At 28.2% G+C, this 20100-nt stretch overlaps 1 protein-coding gene across 3 annotated transcripts in view; it reads right to left on the reverse strand.

Moving 5' to 3' along the window:
- Positions 1 to 19979, reverse strand: part of LOC107440681 (polypeptide N-acetylgalactosaminyltransferase 11) — a 39175-nt gene extending 19196 nt beyond the window's left edge. The window contains exons 1-7 of one of the 3 annotated variants that reach the window (XM_016053664.5): positions 19810 to 19979; positions 17449 to 17528; positions 13665 to 14240; positions 12073 to 12239; positions 9413 to 9546; positions 3156 to 3400; positions 1476 to 1593 (exon numbers count right to left, since the gene is read on the reverse strand). In XM_016053664.5, coding sequence (XP_015909150.1) covers positions 1476 to 1593; positions 3156 to 3400; positions 9413 to 9546; positions 12073 to 12239; positions 13665 to 14134 — 1134 coding nt within the window. In that variant the 5' untranslated portion in view covers positions 14135 to 14240; positions 17449 to 17528; positions 19810 to 19979. Of the gene's footprint in view, positions 1 to 1475; positions 1594 to 3155; positions 3401 to 9412; positions 9547 to 12072; positions 12240 to 13664; positions 14241 to 17448; positions 17529 to 19528 lie in introns of all 3 variants that reach the window. The other 2 variants (XM_043055196.3, XM_043055197.3) reach the window with 2 other exon arrangements.
- Between the last annotated feature and the right edge of the window lie 121 nt (positions 19980 to 20100).

Consider the following 20100-nt stretch of genomic DNA (forward strand, 5'->3'; position numbering starts at 1 on the left):
AATATATTATCACATGTGTGAATTGACACATATCAATTGGCAAGTATCAATTTTACAATTTTTGTTTTTTCAACCCATTGGCGGTTTAGCAAATGGGCAAAAGTGGTAAAATGTTTCTCCCCAATACACTATTTCTCTAACTAATAGCATAGATTAACCAGTTTTGCTATGCGAAGAATATTACAGATTAAAGTATGACTTTTTAAGTGCATAACTGTCAGTGGGTAAAGTATAAGCAAGATTTTAAAGTTTGCATTGAAGAAGTTCAAAAAGATTAAATAAACTCTTAAAAAGCTAAATTAATTCTATAGGTTTAAAAAACGGAAATCTTTTGATTTTATCAAAAGTTATTTAGATAAATATTTTATGTTCTTAGAAATTATTAAGATTGTCACAAAATAAATTTCTTAAAAAGATATCAATGATATCAACAATGATATCAATACTTTCCTGGAATTCAATGAAAATCTTAATTGATTATAAGTGGAGTCAGAGTCAAACATTTCAAGTTCCGGTTATAAGTAACCATTAATTGACAATCAGTTGACTTTTTTTTTCTGTTAAAAGGTGTCAGAGTTATATTGTTTTTTTATTAAAAAATTCCGTAATTTTAATTATGGTAATACTGGTAAATAAAGTAATAGTGGTTAATTGTGACTTAAATATTTATCTATGAGTTAATTATTATTAATAAATAAAAATATTACAACTTTTTGCTGTATTCTGTATTCAAATAAAAAAATGCCTACTATAAATGAAATATAATAACCTGGACCATATCTAGTACAGATGAGGTTATGTTACGTACCTTTGAGAGAAAGGTCTTAAGTATGTTTGGAGGAATTCAAAAAAATAATGTGTGGCTTAGAAGAACAAATTTAAAGCTTTGTCACTTATATAATGAACCTGATATTATTAACTTTATTATACGACAAAGAATAAAAAGGGCAGGCCACGTTATCAGAATGGACGAAGACCATACCACAAAAAGAGTTTTCATTGCCAGACCAGTTGGCACATGAAAGAGAGGCAGGCCAATTTTGAGATAGATAGATGGCCTAGAAAAAGACCTTTTGGTCTTAAAAACTAAAAACTGGAAAACACTAGCAGAAAAAAGGTTAGCATGGAAAAAACTTCTTAAGAAGGCCAAGGCCCACCCTGGGCTGTCGAGTCATTGATGATGATGATGACTATAAATGAAAATAGCAGCTTTTTTTATTCAATATATGGATAAAAAAGAATATCATAAAGAAAGACTTGATCATTTAAATTTAGACTTAATTATTTTATTACTTTATTCCTTAGGCATAATAATTACAAAGATAAATACAACAATTAATAATTATTCTTGACACATAACAAGGTAATAAAGAGAAAAAAATTCTATAATTATAAAGGGAAAACATAGTCTCTAGATATTGTTACAAATGTGATCAGTCCATAACTAAAGAAACAATTTGCAATATACTGATTACCCTGAATGATATTTCCAGATTTTCTCCACCCCAAATGTCCATTCCTTGATCGTATTCACCAAGGGTGTGAAAATAGCTTTTATCAATGGCAAACAAACCACCTGCCATAGTAGGAGATCTAACATGAAACAGAATAAAGGGCTGGATCAAAAAAAATGGAATGTAATTTAGCAATAATAATAAAATTAAAAGTTAAGAAACATACAGTTATTTCAATGCCATAAACGAGCACAAACATGGGTATATTACAAATGCCTCTTATTTATAGCATCACAAAAGATGCATGTTTTCAATTTATATTTCTACAATTCATTTCATTTAACAAAATAAGACTTAGTAATTTACCATAAAGCAGGACTATCAGAAGAGCAATTAATAAAAAAAATAATAGTTTTAATAGCCTAGTTTTAGTAGTTTACAATAAATATATTCAATGCATAATTTTTAAAAGCATGCAGTGATAAGTATTTAAAAACAAGTAATAAAAAACATAATTGTAGAGGCTGTTGGTTGCGACAGCTGAGATAGCATGAAAACCGAGGTAGAAGGATCGAGTATTGGATCAAAGACCGAAGGTAGGAGGACGAACCGAAATAGTTCCTGCGCGGATTAATACCGGCGGAGGAGCATCAGCCGATGGCCAAGGCAGGGAGTGAAAAGGCTGATGTCCAGTACTTAAGGAGATGACAGTTTGCTTTCAAAGAGGTTGTTGTGCAGCGTCCGAGACTTCGTCCCGATATCCCGTTTTTACCCGGTGCCGCCCACCTGCAGTATGAGATATTTGCAATCAAAAGTTTAAGTTTTAATTGTTCTTTTAATAACAATTTTTAATGTTTTTTAAAGAATAACTTGTTAATTGGAGTTTGTGAAGTTTCCTGATGGTTTGTTATCTTTTACTATTAAAGAGGATGTTTCATTGCCATATTGTTTCATTTGAAAGTCTTACATTACCATCACCGAAACTTATACAATAATAAAATTGAAAAATATATTTATCTTAATTTGAAGATAAATCTTATTAAAATCTTTATCAAAAGTCACCAGTCCAAGTTTTCAGTTCTTTAAATAAGCAAGACTAACTATTAGTGATCAAAATGGGTGACATAGAGCAGAATCCTTTACCTATGCTTTCACCATCAGCGTATGGAGAATCATAGGAGAAGGTCTTGATTTTCAAACAGATGAAAAACTTTTAATTTAGGAACTGAAAATTAAATTGTTCCAAAAGAAAGCATGGTAGAAATTTTAAAAAAATATTTGTGACAATTAAATACGAAAAATATTAAGAAACGGCGACACATTGTAGTACAACTGCTAAAAGGGAGGGTCAATCCATGGAATCTTCCCAGATGGCGTATTTCGAGTGTTGCAATCAAGAATTACTGTGAAACCAGATATGAAACTTTTTAATGTATTTTATCTACTATTATATTTCAGAAATATCAGTAACAAATAAAAACATAATGCTTGATTCACTATTGAAATTTTTTTTAAATACTTTATATACAGGGCATCTGCCCATCTGGAAAATCATGAGAAATCATGGAAAGTTATGAATTTGAAAATCTAAAATGTAGTAGATATTCTGTATATAATACTCTAAATTCAAAACAATTTAACTACACTGAATTACAACACTTTCTTCTAAAAAAATATGTGAATTAGTGACATAAAGCTTACTCGATGGGTTTAATGAAGTCTTCTTTTTTACTCAGCTGATTGGAATGTACAGAGTCCCACTTAAAATGCAAACCCCAATTAAAACCGCCACGTACAATGGGAGAAGAAACATACTCAAAGGTATCAGCATTGATGATATCGATGATGGGACAAACAACCGTTGTGCGATTTTCTTGAATGCGCTGCAGGAGAGGTTCTAACCATACTTCATTCACCTCACAATGACTGTCTAGAAACACCAAAACCTGTTTTAATGAAATAACACAGATCATAATTGAGACACCAAAAACAAAGAAATAACACAATCGGAGATCGTAACTGAGACACATAGAAACAAAACATTACCAAAGAAGTACTACAGTTATTTGCAAAATTGAGAGCATATTTTGTCAGAGAAATTCAAGTCATACAGAACTGATTAAAAATAAAAGAATTATTCATAAGAAAATAGTATAAATCAAATATTCAAAGATTAATTTGCTAACTGGGTTTTTTTTAATTGTTATTTCTTAATTATTTCTTCAATTATGATTTCAATATATTTATAAAAACAAGGGTTTGAATGAATGTATGCAAAAATAATTTAAAAACTTTTCTGCAGTTTTCAACTCTATAGCTATAGAAAGCAATAACTGTAGTAGATTTTAAAAAATGCGTGACAAATTTTTTTATACAATTTTTATAATTAAGATTAAATATTAATATAGCAGAGAGGGATTCTTTAAAAATTCCACCTAAATTTTTTATTCTTATTTATAACATTAATCTTCCTAATTTATATTAGTATTTTTTTACTATTCCGAGGAATATTATAACAATGCTAAAAAAATATGAACCATCTTTGACATCAATGTGTACCAGAATGGATATAACTTAGCAGTTTCTGTGAGAATTTTTTTTTTCTTTTCAATATGCTTTTATTACAGATAATATATAAAAATATATATATAATCTGATGTTATTGTACTTTAGTATTTCCTTTTCACTGCAATGTTTAATAATATTTTTTCTGAACAATAAAATTTGTAGTTATTAACAGATTAGAAAAGTCAACTATCATCAGAAACATTTAAGGAAATATGAATGAAAAATTGTAGTTAGGTTTATTCTTATTTTGTTTGGCGAAGATTCATTTATCAGTTTACATAATATCAATAATGTAAATTTATATTTACATCAAGCGAAGAATTACATCTTAAGTCATTCATATTAAAGAAAAAGTTTACTCAAACTTGATCAAACTACTACACAAGTACTAATTTGCATAATCAAATAAAAATATATTTCTTAACTACTTTTTAACATTATTGGTATTATAAACAGAAATTAATGTTTTATTTTCCAGGCATGAATAAATAAATAAAATATATAATAAATTAGGCAGATGGCTTATTAGGACAAAAGAAGAAATAAAAACTTTCATTTTTTATTTTTATACCTTTAAATGTTTTTATTCTTTTTTTTTCTTTTAACAGATTAGAAAAGTCAACTATCATCAGAAACATTTAAGGAAATATGAATGAAAAATTGTAGTTAGGTTCATTCTTATTTTGTTTGGCGAAGATTCATTTATCAGTTTACATAATATCAATAATGCAAATTTATATTTACATCAAGCGAAGAATTACATCTTAAGTCATTCATATTAAAGAAAAAGTTTACTCAAACTTGATCAAACTACTACACAAGTACTAATTTGCATAATCAAATAAAAATATATTTCTTAACTACTTTTTAACATTATTAGTATTATAAACAGAAATTAATGTTTTATTTTCCAGGCATGAATAAATAAAAAAAATATATAATAAATTAGGCAGATGGCTTATTAGGACAAAAGAAGAAATAAAAACTTTCATTTTTTATTTTTATACCTTTAAATGTTTTTATTCTTTTTTTTTCCTTTCTTTTTAAATAAAAATGGACAAAAACTGGTTAAACTTTGCTATTCATACCCATTAACCCTTAAAAAAAATTTGCTTTCAAAAAACAATGTTACTATTGATAATGAGCAAAAATTACAAAGTAATGAGTTACACCAATATTATAAGTTATAACTTAAATTTTGTTGAAAGAAAGAACATTGTCAAACATGTTGTTTCAATTTAAATTGTAAAATTTATTAGCAGAATTTTCAATACATGTAAGTTAATACTTTTTAATTTTATCATAATTTTTAATCTCATAGATCTTTGATTGTTTTTTTAATTGCAAGATTTTTTATTATAATTTATTACTATTATTTTTTTGTTCATCTATAACAGTGTTTCTCAACGGGGGCGTTGGGAGTATGTTGAGGGGCGGTGGACTTGTTTTGGGCGGCAGGGGGGCGTTAGGTATGCTTTGGGCGATAGGGGGGCGATGAGCAGGTTATGTTATTCAAATTTAATTTTATTACTCCCAAATAAAATTATTAAATTAAGAATCATTTAGTAAATAAAATAAATCTAAAATTAATGATAAAGAAAAAAAAGATTAAATTAATATAATAAATTTAGATTATCTGATACAACATTAGTACCAGCAGTAAAACGAACTTATGCAACACATATTCTCAGGATCCGAATCCCCACAGCACAGCGCATGATTCAGTAGTTTTTGCCTCTGACATTCAAGCCATTTGGGGAGAATTAAAGTGCACGCACTTTTTGTAAAAATGTTCGATTTGACCCGTGTTTCTTATGAGGGTTTAGTTTGCTTCCTAGAAGTTTTTTACCCAGTTTCGATTCGATTTCATTGTTTATTTGGCCAGGTACGTTTGTGAATTAGTTTTTAATCGTAAATTATTTATTAATTGATTTTCTTTCATTCGTACTTTGCTGCCACCTACAATGTCGGTTAACATAAAGAAGTATATTCCATACAGTGCCACGTACTTGAAGTTTAGATTTGTTCAATCGCTGTCGAACTCTCAACTACCCATGAATTTATTTTATAACAAAGTTTAATATAATGAAACAATGGAGCCTTCCCGTTAGCAGAAGCATTTGCAAAATACTCATTCTCACAAACAAAATAAAGATTTGTCATAATAAGATTTCTCACAAACAAAATAAAGATTTGTCATAAGATTTGTCACAAACAAAATAAAGATTTGTTATAATAAATCAAAATTAATTGCTAAATCTGGGAAATGTCATACCATCGGCAAAGAATTGATACTGCCGCTGTTAAGGAAGTTTTAGGAACAGTTTTACACTATCCAGCCTCATCCGATTTAATCAAAAATATCCCTTGCAATACTGGATCGACATGGTGGGTTTTTCGCCGTTTTGAAGAGGGTGGTATCAGATATTTTAGCAGTTCACTGCGTGATTCACAGACAGTATAAAAATCTCAGCGACCGTTTGCATCAGTCATTGCAATATGTCATATCTGCTGCGAACAAAATTCGCAGTAATGTTCTCAACGATTGATTATTCAGACAGCTGTTTAAGAAAAACTATGAAGAATATCGCTTGCTACTACACCGTGATTCGCTGGCTTTCGAAAGGAGCCTTGTCTCAATAGGTTTTTGAATCTTTTCGACTCTGTGCTTGAGGTCCTCGAAGACAGAATGTAGCTCTGAGAGACAGATTGCTAGAATTTAAGATAGACGTTGGTGGATTTATTCGTAAAATTTAATGGCGTTAATTTGCAACTTCAAGGTGACAAACTCACTTTGATCCCTACGAAATCAGTTATTTCTACATTTCTAAAAAAACTAATTTTTTGGAAGCAGAAATTTGGTAGGAATGAGATCAACCAATTTCAAATCTTATCGTATCTTGAAAAGAATGGCGAAATTTCCTCTGATGATACACAAGAATATAGTTAACACCTTGACTCTTTGCACATGGACTTTTCTGACTGTTATAAATGTGTTTTGTTCTGTTTCCTTTAATGGGTTATTAACCCTTTTTTGAATATTGAAACAGAAGAAGTTCAGATTCAGGAGGAATCGGGCAAACTTTCAACTAATGAAGCTTTGAACTGGTGATAACTCACAGAATTTTGGCTTCAAGGTAACACCAGTCGCCTCTACTCTGGACTGTCAAAATTCTTTTGTCGAAATTCATTCTTATTTTCAAAATTATTTTTAATTTTCTTCCCTTTCTCCTACTTCGTCGAATGTGGATTCAGTGCTGTTATGGATCAAGTCACAAAAAAGAGAAATGGATTTGAAATCATGCAACGAGGGGACTTGCGTCTTCACCTCAGTTAAAATATTGAACCAAACGTTAAGAAATTGGCTATGAACCATCAAGTACAATCATTCCACTGACATAGTAACTTGATTGCTTCGTTAATACTACTTTTATTCTTGGGTGTTTTTTTAATTATCTAATTAAGAACAAGTGACTCTAACAAGTGTCTAGTCTAACATGACTAGAACAAGTGACGTGAAAAAAAAAGTTCAACAAAGAAAACTATGCTTAAAGCATAGTTTTCTTTCTTGAACTTTTTTTTTCATTACCGTATTTATTTTTATTATGACAAATAGACTGCGATTACCTGCCGGGAGAAAATTATAGAGTTAACGTACACATTAAATTAAAAAAAAAAAAAAAAACATGCAAATTTAACGCTTAAAAAATTGCCTAAAAATGCATCTTATAATTCAGCACCCCCCCCCCCCCGTCCTTAATGCTCTAAATAACTGGATTATCACAAAGGGGGGCGTTGATATGTTTTCTGCTTATTAAGGGGGCGGCAACGTTAAAAAGGTTGAGAATCTATGATCTATAAGATAAAACCATTTTGTTATCTTAAATTAATAAAAAGTTAAGCGATATTTTGAAGTTTTAAAAGTAGTGTTTTTTTTATGTAATATAACAATAGCATTATTAATATTATTACTTATTATTTTTTTCAAGTGTGTTTTTTCCTTCAAACAATTTTAAAAAATTACTTTTGTTTGCTTTTTTATTCCTTTATTCTTAAAAAATTTCTTACTATGTATTCATGTAAGTAAAATATTTTGATAGAATTTTATTATTTTAAACCAATCAATATCAAGCTGTTTTTATTTAAATAAAAAAACTAAAACAAAACTTATGCTTATTTTTACTTTTAGAATTCAGCGTTAAGATTTGGTGTTCGACTTTTTGATTATAAAAAATTAATTAAAAAAATTAAAAATAAAAATTTATTTTAAAAAAAAAGCATTTTTTAAAATTAAGATTATTTTAATTTATTATCCGATTGTTTGATTTTGATTCAAAAGAATCAATATTTGGGGGTATGTTTTATCACAAAACATCCTTATGTTCCGATCAGGGTGTGTAGCCAGATTTTTCAACAAAAAATAAGCACCTTTTAAGCACTTTTTAAGTACTCCAAAAATATTTTTAATCACTTTCTTAAAAAAAGCATAATTAGGATCTGTGCAGTAATAACAATTATTTCCTTCTATCGTTTGAAGTTCTTAATTTATAAACATAAAATCAATAAAATTCAAAACATTTTCAAAGACTTTACATAGTCATGATAAAATAACTATTTTCAGACAAATATTGCAGAGAAAATTGTGTAAATCAAGCACTTTTTACATACAATAAATAAGAAAAGCATATTTAAGAGCATTTTAAAAAACGTCAATCAAAAATAAGCACTATAATATAAAATTTCTTACATCACCTAGTCCTACTTCACATTAACTATAATCAATGATTAATTAGGTAAACAATTTTAAAACAAGGTCAGATAAAAACTATAGTTCCACACTTCCAAGAAATCTTTAACTATATTATGGAGAAGAAAAAAAGAATCAGTAAAATTTAGGTATATTTCTTTACTGCCAAACCACTGCTATTTCAGAAAATGTTTGTCATACAATAACAACTAGATTAGACAAAAGCAAAATTTGTACATTTTTAAAAAAAATTTTAGAGAACATTCTGATATAAAAATGATGTTGATGTAGTCGTGAGTTTTCGAGTTAAAGAGCAATCAGCTACTTGAAAGTGAAAATTATTAGAGCCACATTACTCAGTTTAGTGAATATCAGCAAAAATATTGCATTTTTTTTTTTTTTTTTGCAGCCACCCCCTCTTTTGTTTGTAAACACACCACCCAACATTGGCCAAGCACGTAGTTACGTTTTTCATAGAGACTCTATCTTTTACAGAGCATGGTGATTCTGAAACTAAGCAAAACATCTCTTTGAATTAGTTTCAGAGTTAAATAGAATATTTTGCAGATGTTTCAATGTAAAGGAAAAATGAACAGTAAAATTATAATTTTTGGGTTTTTCAAGAAAGTTGCATGCAACTTACCTCACCAGTAGAATGTTGTGCTCCAAAAACTCTAGCTCGCATCAGACCAGCTCTTCTCTGAATTCTAAGAAGCTTCACTTTTTGGCTATCAATATTATTGTGTAAATATTGTTTCAACTCCTCCCTGAACTTTTCTAAAATAATATAAAAGAAATTTTTTAAAAAAGAATAAGACTTTAAGTGTTTTTTTTTTTTTTAAATTAACAAGAGTTGTTCACATTTTTTTTATTACAATTAAGTAATTTGTTAGGGTACAAATAACATGTTTGTGGCAAGTATCTACACACATCCTCCATAGCTCTCTATTGCTTTTTTTAGAATACATCAATTACTTGTTAAGAATACCTATTAACTAAAGATTTCTTACAGCTAAATTATTAATAAAATCATGACTTTAATTGCACCATCTAGGTATTTATTTGAAATAATCAAACACATCAATATTTTGTAATTTCAGCTCCTTACCATATGAAATTTGTATTTAACTACTATCTAAGATAAAACAATAATTTTTTGAATTTAAGAAAATGCATGTCAAATTATTAAGTTAATGAATAGATTGGATTTTTAAGTAATATTTATAGAAATCACAGGGGCACAAAACAATTTATAGGAAGATAAAGATGCAGTTTAATGCTAAAAAGATTTGTTTTGACAAACAATTTTAATAATATAAATGCTCTTATAACAAGTATCACAAGTTGAGATAGTACAAAAAAATTTTTTCTCTATTCAATGCTAATCTTATCTACAGTTTGTTTATGAACCTTAAATATCCATAATCTTGTCAGCGGCCACCCGAAGGTGTTGACCTATGCTCTAGAACATTTTAAAGCTAATTTTCAATGAGGAATAGTTATTTTCAAAAATTCCTTCAATTTCATTAAAAACCAAAACACGATAACAAATCTAAAAAACACAAAATTAAAAAAATAATATCACAAAGCCAATAACAGGAGAGATACGTATGCTTAACGCTATCACTACACTAAATGGTTAAGTTAGAAATGTTGTTCCATTGGTGTTAAAAAGTATTTATTCATTCCCTTAAATGCACACATTAACAGGACAATGGGAAACCCAAAATTGATTTGAAGGTCTTCTTCTGGGTCAACCTGTAATTTATAATCTAAACTTAGACCTGGAGATTTTTAAGGTATCTTTTACATTGCATTTCATATAGCGATGAATATTTTAGACATCTGTATAAAAATGAATAAATAAAACTTAACTCATTGTGCTGATAAGCAGTGTTATTATTCAAAACATGAAAGGTAACAACTTTGTTATCATAATGTTATTTATCACAAGTTTATACTCTCCTTAAAAAAAAAAAAAATTTGTCTTTTTAATTTGCTTTACTTTTGCCTTTTAACTCTAATTTCTTGCATTTGGGTTTCTGTCTTAACTTCATTAACTTTAATTTTCTTAAACTTGTTCTTAATCTATGAAATTTACTATGTATATATTTAAAAACTGCATATTCTATTATTAATTATTAACGGATTATTATTATCTTTTAATTATTATTATTATCTTTATTATCTTCAGGTTATCAAAGCTTTTACTACCACTGTTTGGCCAATTTAAATGTAACTTAAGAATTAATATGCAACTTTGTAAAAGATGATTTGATCATTAATTTGTTTTCCATCCCTCATACATTCTTGTGGGATTATCTTTCCACATCCTCAATCTGTCTTTGTTATTTGTCTCAAATTTCACATGTTTAAGAAAATCAATTATCTCACCACATTATTGATGATTAATTACTTAATTCTTCTAAGTCATGATAAATTTAATCTTTATTTATATAATTCCCAGTACATATTTTATGCAATTAAAACTTTAAGATTTGTAGTTCACAATTTTTATTTCAAAAGAAATATTTGGCTAGTAGCAAAAAAAATAGAAAAACTATGCCTTGAATAAACAAGTAGTTTTAAAAATATTAACTGTTGTATAAGCTTTTAATATAACTTATTAATTAAATATTAATTAACAATATTTTTAATTTATAAAGTCAGAAAAACAACTTTAGCAGAAAACTTGTTTTTCTGAAACTAACTTTTGTTGTTTTCTGCTAAAATTGTTTTTCCGACTTTATAAATTAAAACAAAACAAATTTGGATTTAGCTGCTTTTTAAGCACTTTTCTGTTTTGATTTATTATTTTAGATGTTACTCACTTATTTTGTCTTTTTCTGAATTTGTAAATTAGTTTCATTCCTTGATATTAAACAATATTTCAAAATCATGTAAAAAAATCTATCATGCAAGTTGAAAAACTAATTGACACACACAAACTCTAAAGATTGCAAGAGCAACACAAAAATAAAAAATTATTACAAATACATAAAACGATATCATATATGTACATAAAATATATCAATTAGTGTTATGAAAATGTACAGTAAATTTAAAATGGTATCTGTTTTATTTTTGATTTCTCCGTTCCATTTTGTGCTATCTATTTTATTTTTGAAAAAAATATAATTTAGGGAGAGTTAAGTGAGTCTGATAAATGACATTATTTGAAATTATCATAAAGAGTGACTCAAGATTTTCAAAATAACCAAAAAAAGGACAATACTTGAACAGCCCAAAAAACCTTGGACTAATAAAGCTTGAAGCACAACAAAAACAAACATATAATTATACCATCATCACTAGAATCATCAACAAGAACAATTTCGTGCAACAAATGGCTGGGAGTTCTGTCAAGAATGGAGTAGACTGTTCGTAATAGGGTTGATCGAGCCTCGTTATAAAAACAAATAATGACACTAGCCTTAGGAAGATTTTCTTCATACACTTGACTTTTGCATCTGAAAAAATAAAGGCTACTAGTTAGACAATGAACTTAAATTAAAATATTTCATCAAATTGCAAAATAAAAGAAAAAGTAATACTTCAGATAAGAAATTATAATGAAACTTCTCAAAGAAGATTATATTTCTACACAGAATATTAGATAGAACTTAAAGTATGTGAAACACCACTCATCCAGGAATTTAAATTACACTCTGATGATAATGGAGTAAACATAAAGGTTTGCTGTCTATCTCCAACATTACCTACAACACTATTATGAACTTATTATGTCATGCACTACATTGCTTATAAGTTTTAAATATTTTATTTTTACTACTTTATTTATTTGCCCATCTGCTACTTCTAACAAAGGAAGAAAATAGATATAGCATTCCTCAAAATGAATGATTGGGATTTTACAGACATGCTTATTATCTGTGGTGTATCCTTTCATGTTAAACAATAAACAGCTTGAAAGCTTTATGTTAAACATTCAAACAACAACAACTGATTGCTAAATCATAGTACCCGACATGTGTTTCATGTAAAGCAATATAACACGTTAATCGGTTTTGCACTAATGAGGTTCAACAGTATAGTGTTCTAGGAAGTTTCAACAAATATTCAGTTTATTGATTTAAGAATAAAAATTAGTACATATAACTTAAAACATAGAATTATTTTCTAAAATGCAATACATAAATTTTTTAAGGTGTTTCAAGAAGCTTCAATAAATATTCAACAATCAATGGTTTAATATGAACGTGGGCAGGCGTGAAACTGACAAATAATAATTTTGTAAAAATTGCCAGCAAGCCTTATAATGCAGAAATACTGATGTCCCCGAGGCAGAATTGTGGCGACACGGCAATGCAGAATGTTACAAATTTTTTCCTTTGGGAAGGGGAGATTTTTGGTTTTCCTTTCTGCATAATTTTTTTAAAAATGTTTTTTCTTCCACCGGAGAATTTTTTAAAGATGTCTTTCTTGCGCATCTAAGAGAAAAGAAAACATCGTCATTTTTTCTACTCTTGCTTGGGATTTAAAAAAAAAAGTCTTTAATGACTGGCTTCATCTAGAATTTAAAATTAATATATAAAATAAAAATTCAGAAATCGCAAAAGCTTAAAAGATAGTTTGCTCTAGAAATGATGTTCTTTCTTTCATTTTTTTCTTTGAAGAACATAATGTTTTCACACACTTATTTGAGTCTTTCTTATCACATCTTTTAAGAGTCCTATCTTTATTTTGGAGTTGTCGGCAATCTTTATTTTGGAGTTACTGCACAGATTTTACTTCAAATTAGTAATTGTCATAGTTAAAAGTATCTTAAAGAAAAATATTAATGCCAGGAGAATGTGTCGCAGTAAGCCCGAAAAAAATCTGCCACAAGGCTGATATAAAATCAAATTTTATGAACAAAAAAAAAGTTTACTTACAAGGAATGTTGTGTATAAGGTAGAAGTCTCTGGAATCCTAATCTATCACTGATTAAAAGATTAAATGCATGCCTTTTATAGCCCTGATCTTTTATGCGTTGGTCTTCAGGAGACGTGATCATGCCCAAATGTATGAGTTCTGTCGAATTTAAAAGCTTTTGAAGAGACTTCTTGGAATGGCGATCCTTGGCAGAATCATCAGAAAGATCATTTCCCTCAATCATATTAGTTTCTTGATCTATTAAATGTTGTTTGATTAAATTTGTTCTGATATTTGATTTATGGAGATTGATACCAACAGCAGAATCTAAAACTCGTGGTCTTAATTTCCATTTTGCAATTTCGTCTGGATGGCTTTCTAATGCATAGTTGTCTTCATTGAGCTTTGATTTCATGTACAAAATTACACTCCAAGTAATGGATGTTAGTATGATACCCAAAACGAAGGACTTATATCGCAATGATACCATAGCTGTTCAAATGATCCGCTAAAAATTGATATTCCTTACACTTTGAAGAACTAAATTTTCACATCTGTTCCAACAGTACAAAGTCATCATGCTGACTGCTGGCAATCTAAAAATTGAAGAAGAAAAAAATTTAGAACTTCTGTTTTTGTTACAGATTTTTATACTAAGAAATATTTTTTTAAAACACAAAAGATTCAAGCAAATTTAAAAAGGTTGGCAAAAAGTCTATTTTCATGAACAAAAAAAAATTTTTTAATTAAAAATAATAAAAAAAAATTGCTTTGTTTTTCTTTTTTCTTTTTAAAGAAAAATATTTTTTTGTGTTGTAAAATTTCAAATTAATTTGAATTTAAAACTTAGAATATTCTATTCATATACCCCTAATTTAATTGAATTCAAATCTAAGTTTCAGGTTATCTATGAAGTTAATATTTTTTCCAGCTTTAAAATCATTTTCTATCAAAACTTTAAAAGGTATCACAATCATGCTATAATTATCAGATATGATAGTTTTCTCCCTAAGTATGTATTCTAGAAGGGTTGGCTCACTTTGCCTGCCCTCCTTTTGCAGAAATAAATGCATCCGCCCTTTTTTAAAAAATTTTGTCCTCTTTTTTTAGAAAATCTTTTTATTTTTATTTTAAAATAAGAAATTGCAATAATAGAAACCATGAACTCTAGATTAATATAACTAATTATTTTTAGGCTAAGTTAATATGCATAAAATATTTTTTTCTCATTTTTGTTTGACTATTATGAATTCTGTTTTGAAGGGCTGACTCTAATCTAGTAAATATAATTTATATAATTTGCAAGATTAGTGTCCTTCAAAACTGAAGGTGCCTATGTTTGTGAAAAAGCATCCCATCCTTTTTTATTTTTCGGGAGATCTCTGGATATGGTGCTATTAAATCTCCATAAAAATTGTATAAACTCTAATAAGATTAGGTTCAATGTTCAACTATCTTTTTAGAAACAAGTTTTTCACCCATAACAACAGCTTGGAAAGATGTTCAAAGTTAAAATGTGATATGAAACATCATTGTAGTATGGTACACTACATATTAATTAAAATCATTTGTTAATTCATTATAATAATGTAATAAACTAGCTTAAATAATTATGTAAGTTAAAATTGTAACTGTTAAATTTGAGATAAACTTTTGGTGTAATACAACTGACATAATGTTATTTATGTGACAGCTTAATGATAATATGCAAATTTTAGTTAATTGTATGGTTTTTAATTTCTTCTTTTTACACTTGTAATTAATGTTATTTATTTGTCATTGTTCAATAATTCCTTGCAATATTTTCATGTAATCTTTAATATTTAAGTTTTAAGCTCAAGTATATATTTTTATAATCTTGGGAAAGTAATCTTTCTCTGTATTTATGTTCTTCCTTTAAAAGAAGATTCTTCCTATTGTTGCTTCACTGACAGCAAGATTTATGCCCAGTCAGCAAACCCCTTTGTTGGATTGAGAAGGAGTGACCTCAAGTCCGTTTTCCCACGTTTCGGCTAGCATCAAATGCAAGACGCTCTATTTGATCTCACGATGACGCCAAGAATGTTCAAGAACATTCTACAAAATTCTTTCCTAGGTGTGTCACAGCTTTTGACAACCCTGCTTCATGTTTGGCACAGAGCATAACAATTAACTTCGCCAGTTGGCCAATAATTGCAGCTCTGTGATTTGCCCCTCTGATCCTTCTCCATCCAACCAACGCGATATTCGTAAAATTATGATTTATTTGGCGAGGTTTTCTCGCCTGTCTTCCTCATGAAGAAACAGTTAGTTGTTACTTTTTCCCTTACAAATTTTTTGTGTTTTTTTGTGTTCGGCTTAGGCCGAGATTTTTGTTGGCTTGTTTGCCAAGTTTTAAGTTGTTCATGATGATAAAATTAAAATAAAAATGTGCATCCTTTTACCATATCTGTTCTGGTGAGTAATTTTGCTGTGTAAGTTGTTTTCTCTTCCTTTTGTTTTTCAGCATGTTCCTCTGTTGCACTTACCTAATCTTTTGCATCAATCACAATGTACCCACTTTCATCTTTTTCAGCCTTTACTCAATTAATCTCTAAATTTTGTTTAATCTTAAGTTGACTTAATGTTAGTCACCCCCTTTTTCTCCCATTCTTTTTTAGCCACACCACAATCATGATCAAAGTTCTTAGAAATGGTACTATATAAATCCATGCAACATTTACAATAAAATTTCAAGCTTAATTTTTATGTTCTTGAAATGACATAAACTTTGGAAAATGTGGTTTCCACCAAAACTTATTATTTAATTTTAATGATTGGCAAAGTAAATATGATCCGAAAACTATGCATATTGTTGAATAAAAATACTGATTCAAGGCAAAATTTGAACAATTCAAAAAATAAGTTTCTTGTTGGAAATTATAATTGGTTCAAATTACATTTGGTATGCTAATTTTGTATGGTCAAAAAAAATTCGCACCAGAAAACTTTTATCATAAAAACTCAAAAATTTATTAGAAATTTGGCAAAAAAAATTTTCTATAGCAGTTACATTGAATCTTCCAATTTAAATAGGGGTAACATAATCTCTGTGGCAGAACTTTTTGAGCTATCTGCAACAAAACTCTCTAGCACTAATATCTCTCTGGAAGATACTTTTAATAATAACAAACATATATGTTACTAATTTAAAATAACAAAAGCGCTGTGTTACAAAAAAAAAATTATAATTTAATAATTTGTGTTTACAAACAAAAACAACTATTAGAATTTTCTTTTAATACAGCATGTAATAATTTCTTATTTTAATATTATGTGAATATTCTCACATTTTGTTGAGGGAAAAACACACCAATTATTTCCTTCTTCGCATTTTGAAAATAATCATTATTTATATAATCATTTTTCATATTGTTTGAAATATATCAGGGTATTTAAAATCCATTTAATAAATATCAATAACTGCCCAAAATATGATCGAAACATTACATGGATTTACGATACAATCGACGTAAATTGAGTGCGCCAAAAAGTTATTATCTAAATGCATGATTCAAATAATACCTGTAAATTTCAGTAGAAAAGAAAACTAAATTTTTTTATTTCTCAAAAGATAAATGTTTCTGCAAGAACTCTGTAACGTTCTGCAACAATGTCGCCGGGATTCTGCCATAGAGAACATAGTAATGAAATTAGTTCACTTTTTTTTTCTCCAGAAATAGAGCTTGTTAGAGAATTTAAAGCTAGAGTTAAGATTAAGAATCAGTAAAGCTTAGCACCTAAGAAAAGTAAAATTAAATGCATTGAAATTGTTATTTAACTTACTTTGTGGAGATATCACCACATCAACTCAAAGATATTACCAAATCATGCTTATTCATGAACATTTAGGTTTGCTTAAAAATCTGCAATAATAAATAACAAAAAATTACATATTTAACATCAACAATGCACTCTTCAAATTACATTTATCAAATAAAATAATTAGTATTTTTAACAGAATAATTTTTTTTAAATATTTTTTATCAACTGTTTGCAAGTTTTCCTTCCTTTCCTAACAAAAATGAAATGCAATTTTTTAAAAGAAAATTTATAATTGCTGTAGAAATCACAAAATTTTACACTGAATAAAAACATTCAAGAAATAGCTAATAACCTTACAGCTAAAGAAAAATAATCAAAGTAAAGAAATTAAAAAAACTAGATAAGTTTCGCATTTTCTAAATAATATCTTAAAATTAATTTTAACATTCAATAAAACTATATGAGGGCACCAAAACAAAAGTCAAAAAAAAAAATTGACCATAATTTATACCACAAAATTTAATGACAAATTTAGAATAACAAACTGTGTTAGGACATAAAATCACAACAAACATTTTACATTAACAGTTTTAAGCGTCATAATCTATATACACATATAATTAGGAAAAATGAAACTTATGTTTAGTCACATGCATTTAGGGACAAATAACAATAATTTATAGAATTTCATTTACAACTGCAAGCCTAAGAGCATAGAGTCAAAGGTAATACAAAGTAGTCAAAATAAAAGCAGTCCCCAGAAAACAAAAAGGTTATCACTGAAATCTATAAGTTAAAGCGTTAATATAAATAGGTACTTTGCGGCTAGCCACACACAAGTAAACTAGAGTTTTTTAGTTTATTTTATTCTTTACATTACAAAACAATAAGCGAAAATACAACATATAAAAAACATTTTCCTAAAACAAAATAAAAAATTTTAATTTATTTACCCTTAAATAATTGAAAAGGGAAAATTTTTACATTGTGATCTGCTACGCTAACTACAATTACCAAGGCCTCAATTGGATTGAAAACTTGCCAATTTTTATTTAAAAAAAATTAACTTTGCCAGGAGATGGCCATGAGTGTTACACCCTTTGAGATGATTCCCAGAAATGTTTTTTTAGTGTATCGCAGGGCACTGCGAGAGATCTCCAAGATTTGGTAATTATATCGGAGTAGATGCCAAAAACAATGCGGAAATCATTCCAGTGAAAAGTACCAATACATGTTTTAATATACTTTCTACTAAACTGATTAAAAGCACACGTGCAAAAAAAGCAATGTACAAGTAAATCCACCGTTAACAAGTGATACATCTGAAGACTTAAAATACTTGATTTAACATTAACTCGATTTAACATACTCCATTTAACATATTCTGCTGATCATTAGACCCGGCTTTTTCAAGCCTACGGATGCAAGCTTTCCAGCATAAAAAAAAAGAAGGGAAAAAACGATATCTCTGTGATATTTATTTAATTGGAAAATAAAGCAAAGCAGGAAAATTCCAGTGAAAATTTTACCCGGGGGCTGAAAGTAATATAAGCAGTTCAACTAATTTCTGCAAAAATACTCCACTCACTCCAATTTCAAGTAGCCGTCATCAATTTAAAAACTTTTAAAAAATTAAAAACTGGGTGTGTTATGGACATAATATGATGTGTTACAGCCATAAAAACTAATTTGTAATTTTCATTTTTTTTTTTTTACATTTTTTTTAAAATTTGTTGTGAATGTAAATGACACCAAGACTTATTCAAAAATTGGGGATACTTCCATATTTCCATCTGTTGCGTCAATTAGAATCGTCCAGACGCTAAAAAAATTTTAAACCCGCTAATTAAAAAATAAATAAAAAAAACATGAAAATAAAATAATAGGTTCGACTGGAATTTTTTCTACTTGAACTCTCAGGTTGGTCCCCTTTTGAGATGGTTTCAGTTTTTTTATATTTTGCAGGCCCCTTCATGGAAATTCAGACGATTTGTCGATCATTCTGCTGCAGAATTCTTCCCCAAAAATTATGAAAACGTCTCGGATTTCCTTAAAAGCTTTAAAACTCTACAAATTCAACTTTCGAAAATGGTTGAATTACCCTTAATTATTTTCACATCTGGCAAAAGAAAGCATGTTTTAGGAGCTCTTCAATTTCAAGAGGATGTAACATTTTAATCAAAAATTTAACATGCCATGTAAAATACCCTAAGAACTACTGTTGGCAGTTTTTATAAAAATGCAACTATTTGATGCAGTACAATTTAAAAACTTTCAAAGATTTCAAGAGGAATATTTAACTTTTAATAAACACATATCTCTATATAATGATATTTCCTTCTCAATTCATTTCAAATGTTTAATGCAATTCAAAAAACATACACTATCTATTTGCGCGTTGTGATTATTTTCAATAACTGTGAATTTCACATTTATAGTATAATACTTCAGAACTTCATTACAAAAATAAAGATAAACACCATAAAACAGCGATCAGTACAAAAAAAATCAGCCATCAGCAAAATCAAAACAGAAAAACAAAAACTAAAAACGTTTATTAAACTTATTAAGCTGGCTTTGTCACTATTACAGATTTTAATAACGAAACCTTTTCAAGTGACGTCATCATGTCACTTGCAGAGCTGCAGTAGCTAGCTTGTCTAGAGATTAATA

Source organism: Parasteatoda tepidariorum, chromosome 2 (assembly GCF_982258835.1).
Source record: "Parasteatoda tepidariorum strain Cologne lab strain chromosome 2, Ptep-v5.0, whole genome shotgun sequence".
In the NCBI taxonomy this organism is placed as follows: domain Eukaryota; kingdom Metazoa; phylum Arthropoda; class Arachnida; order Araneae; family Theridiidae; genus Parasteatoda; species Parasteatoda tepidariorum.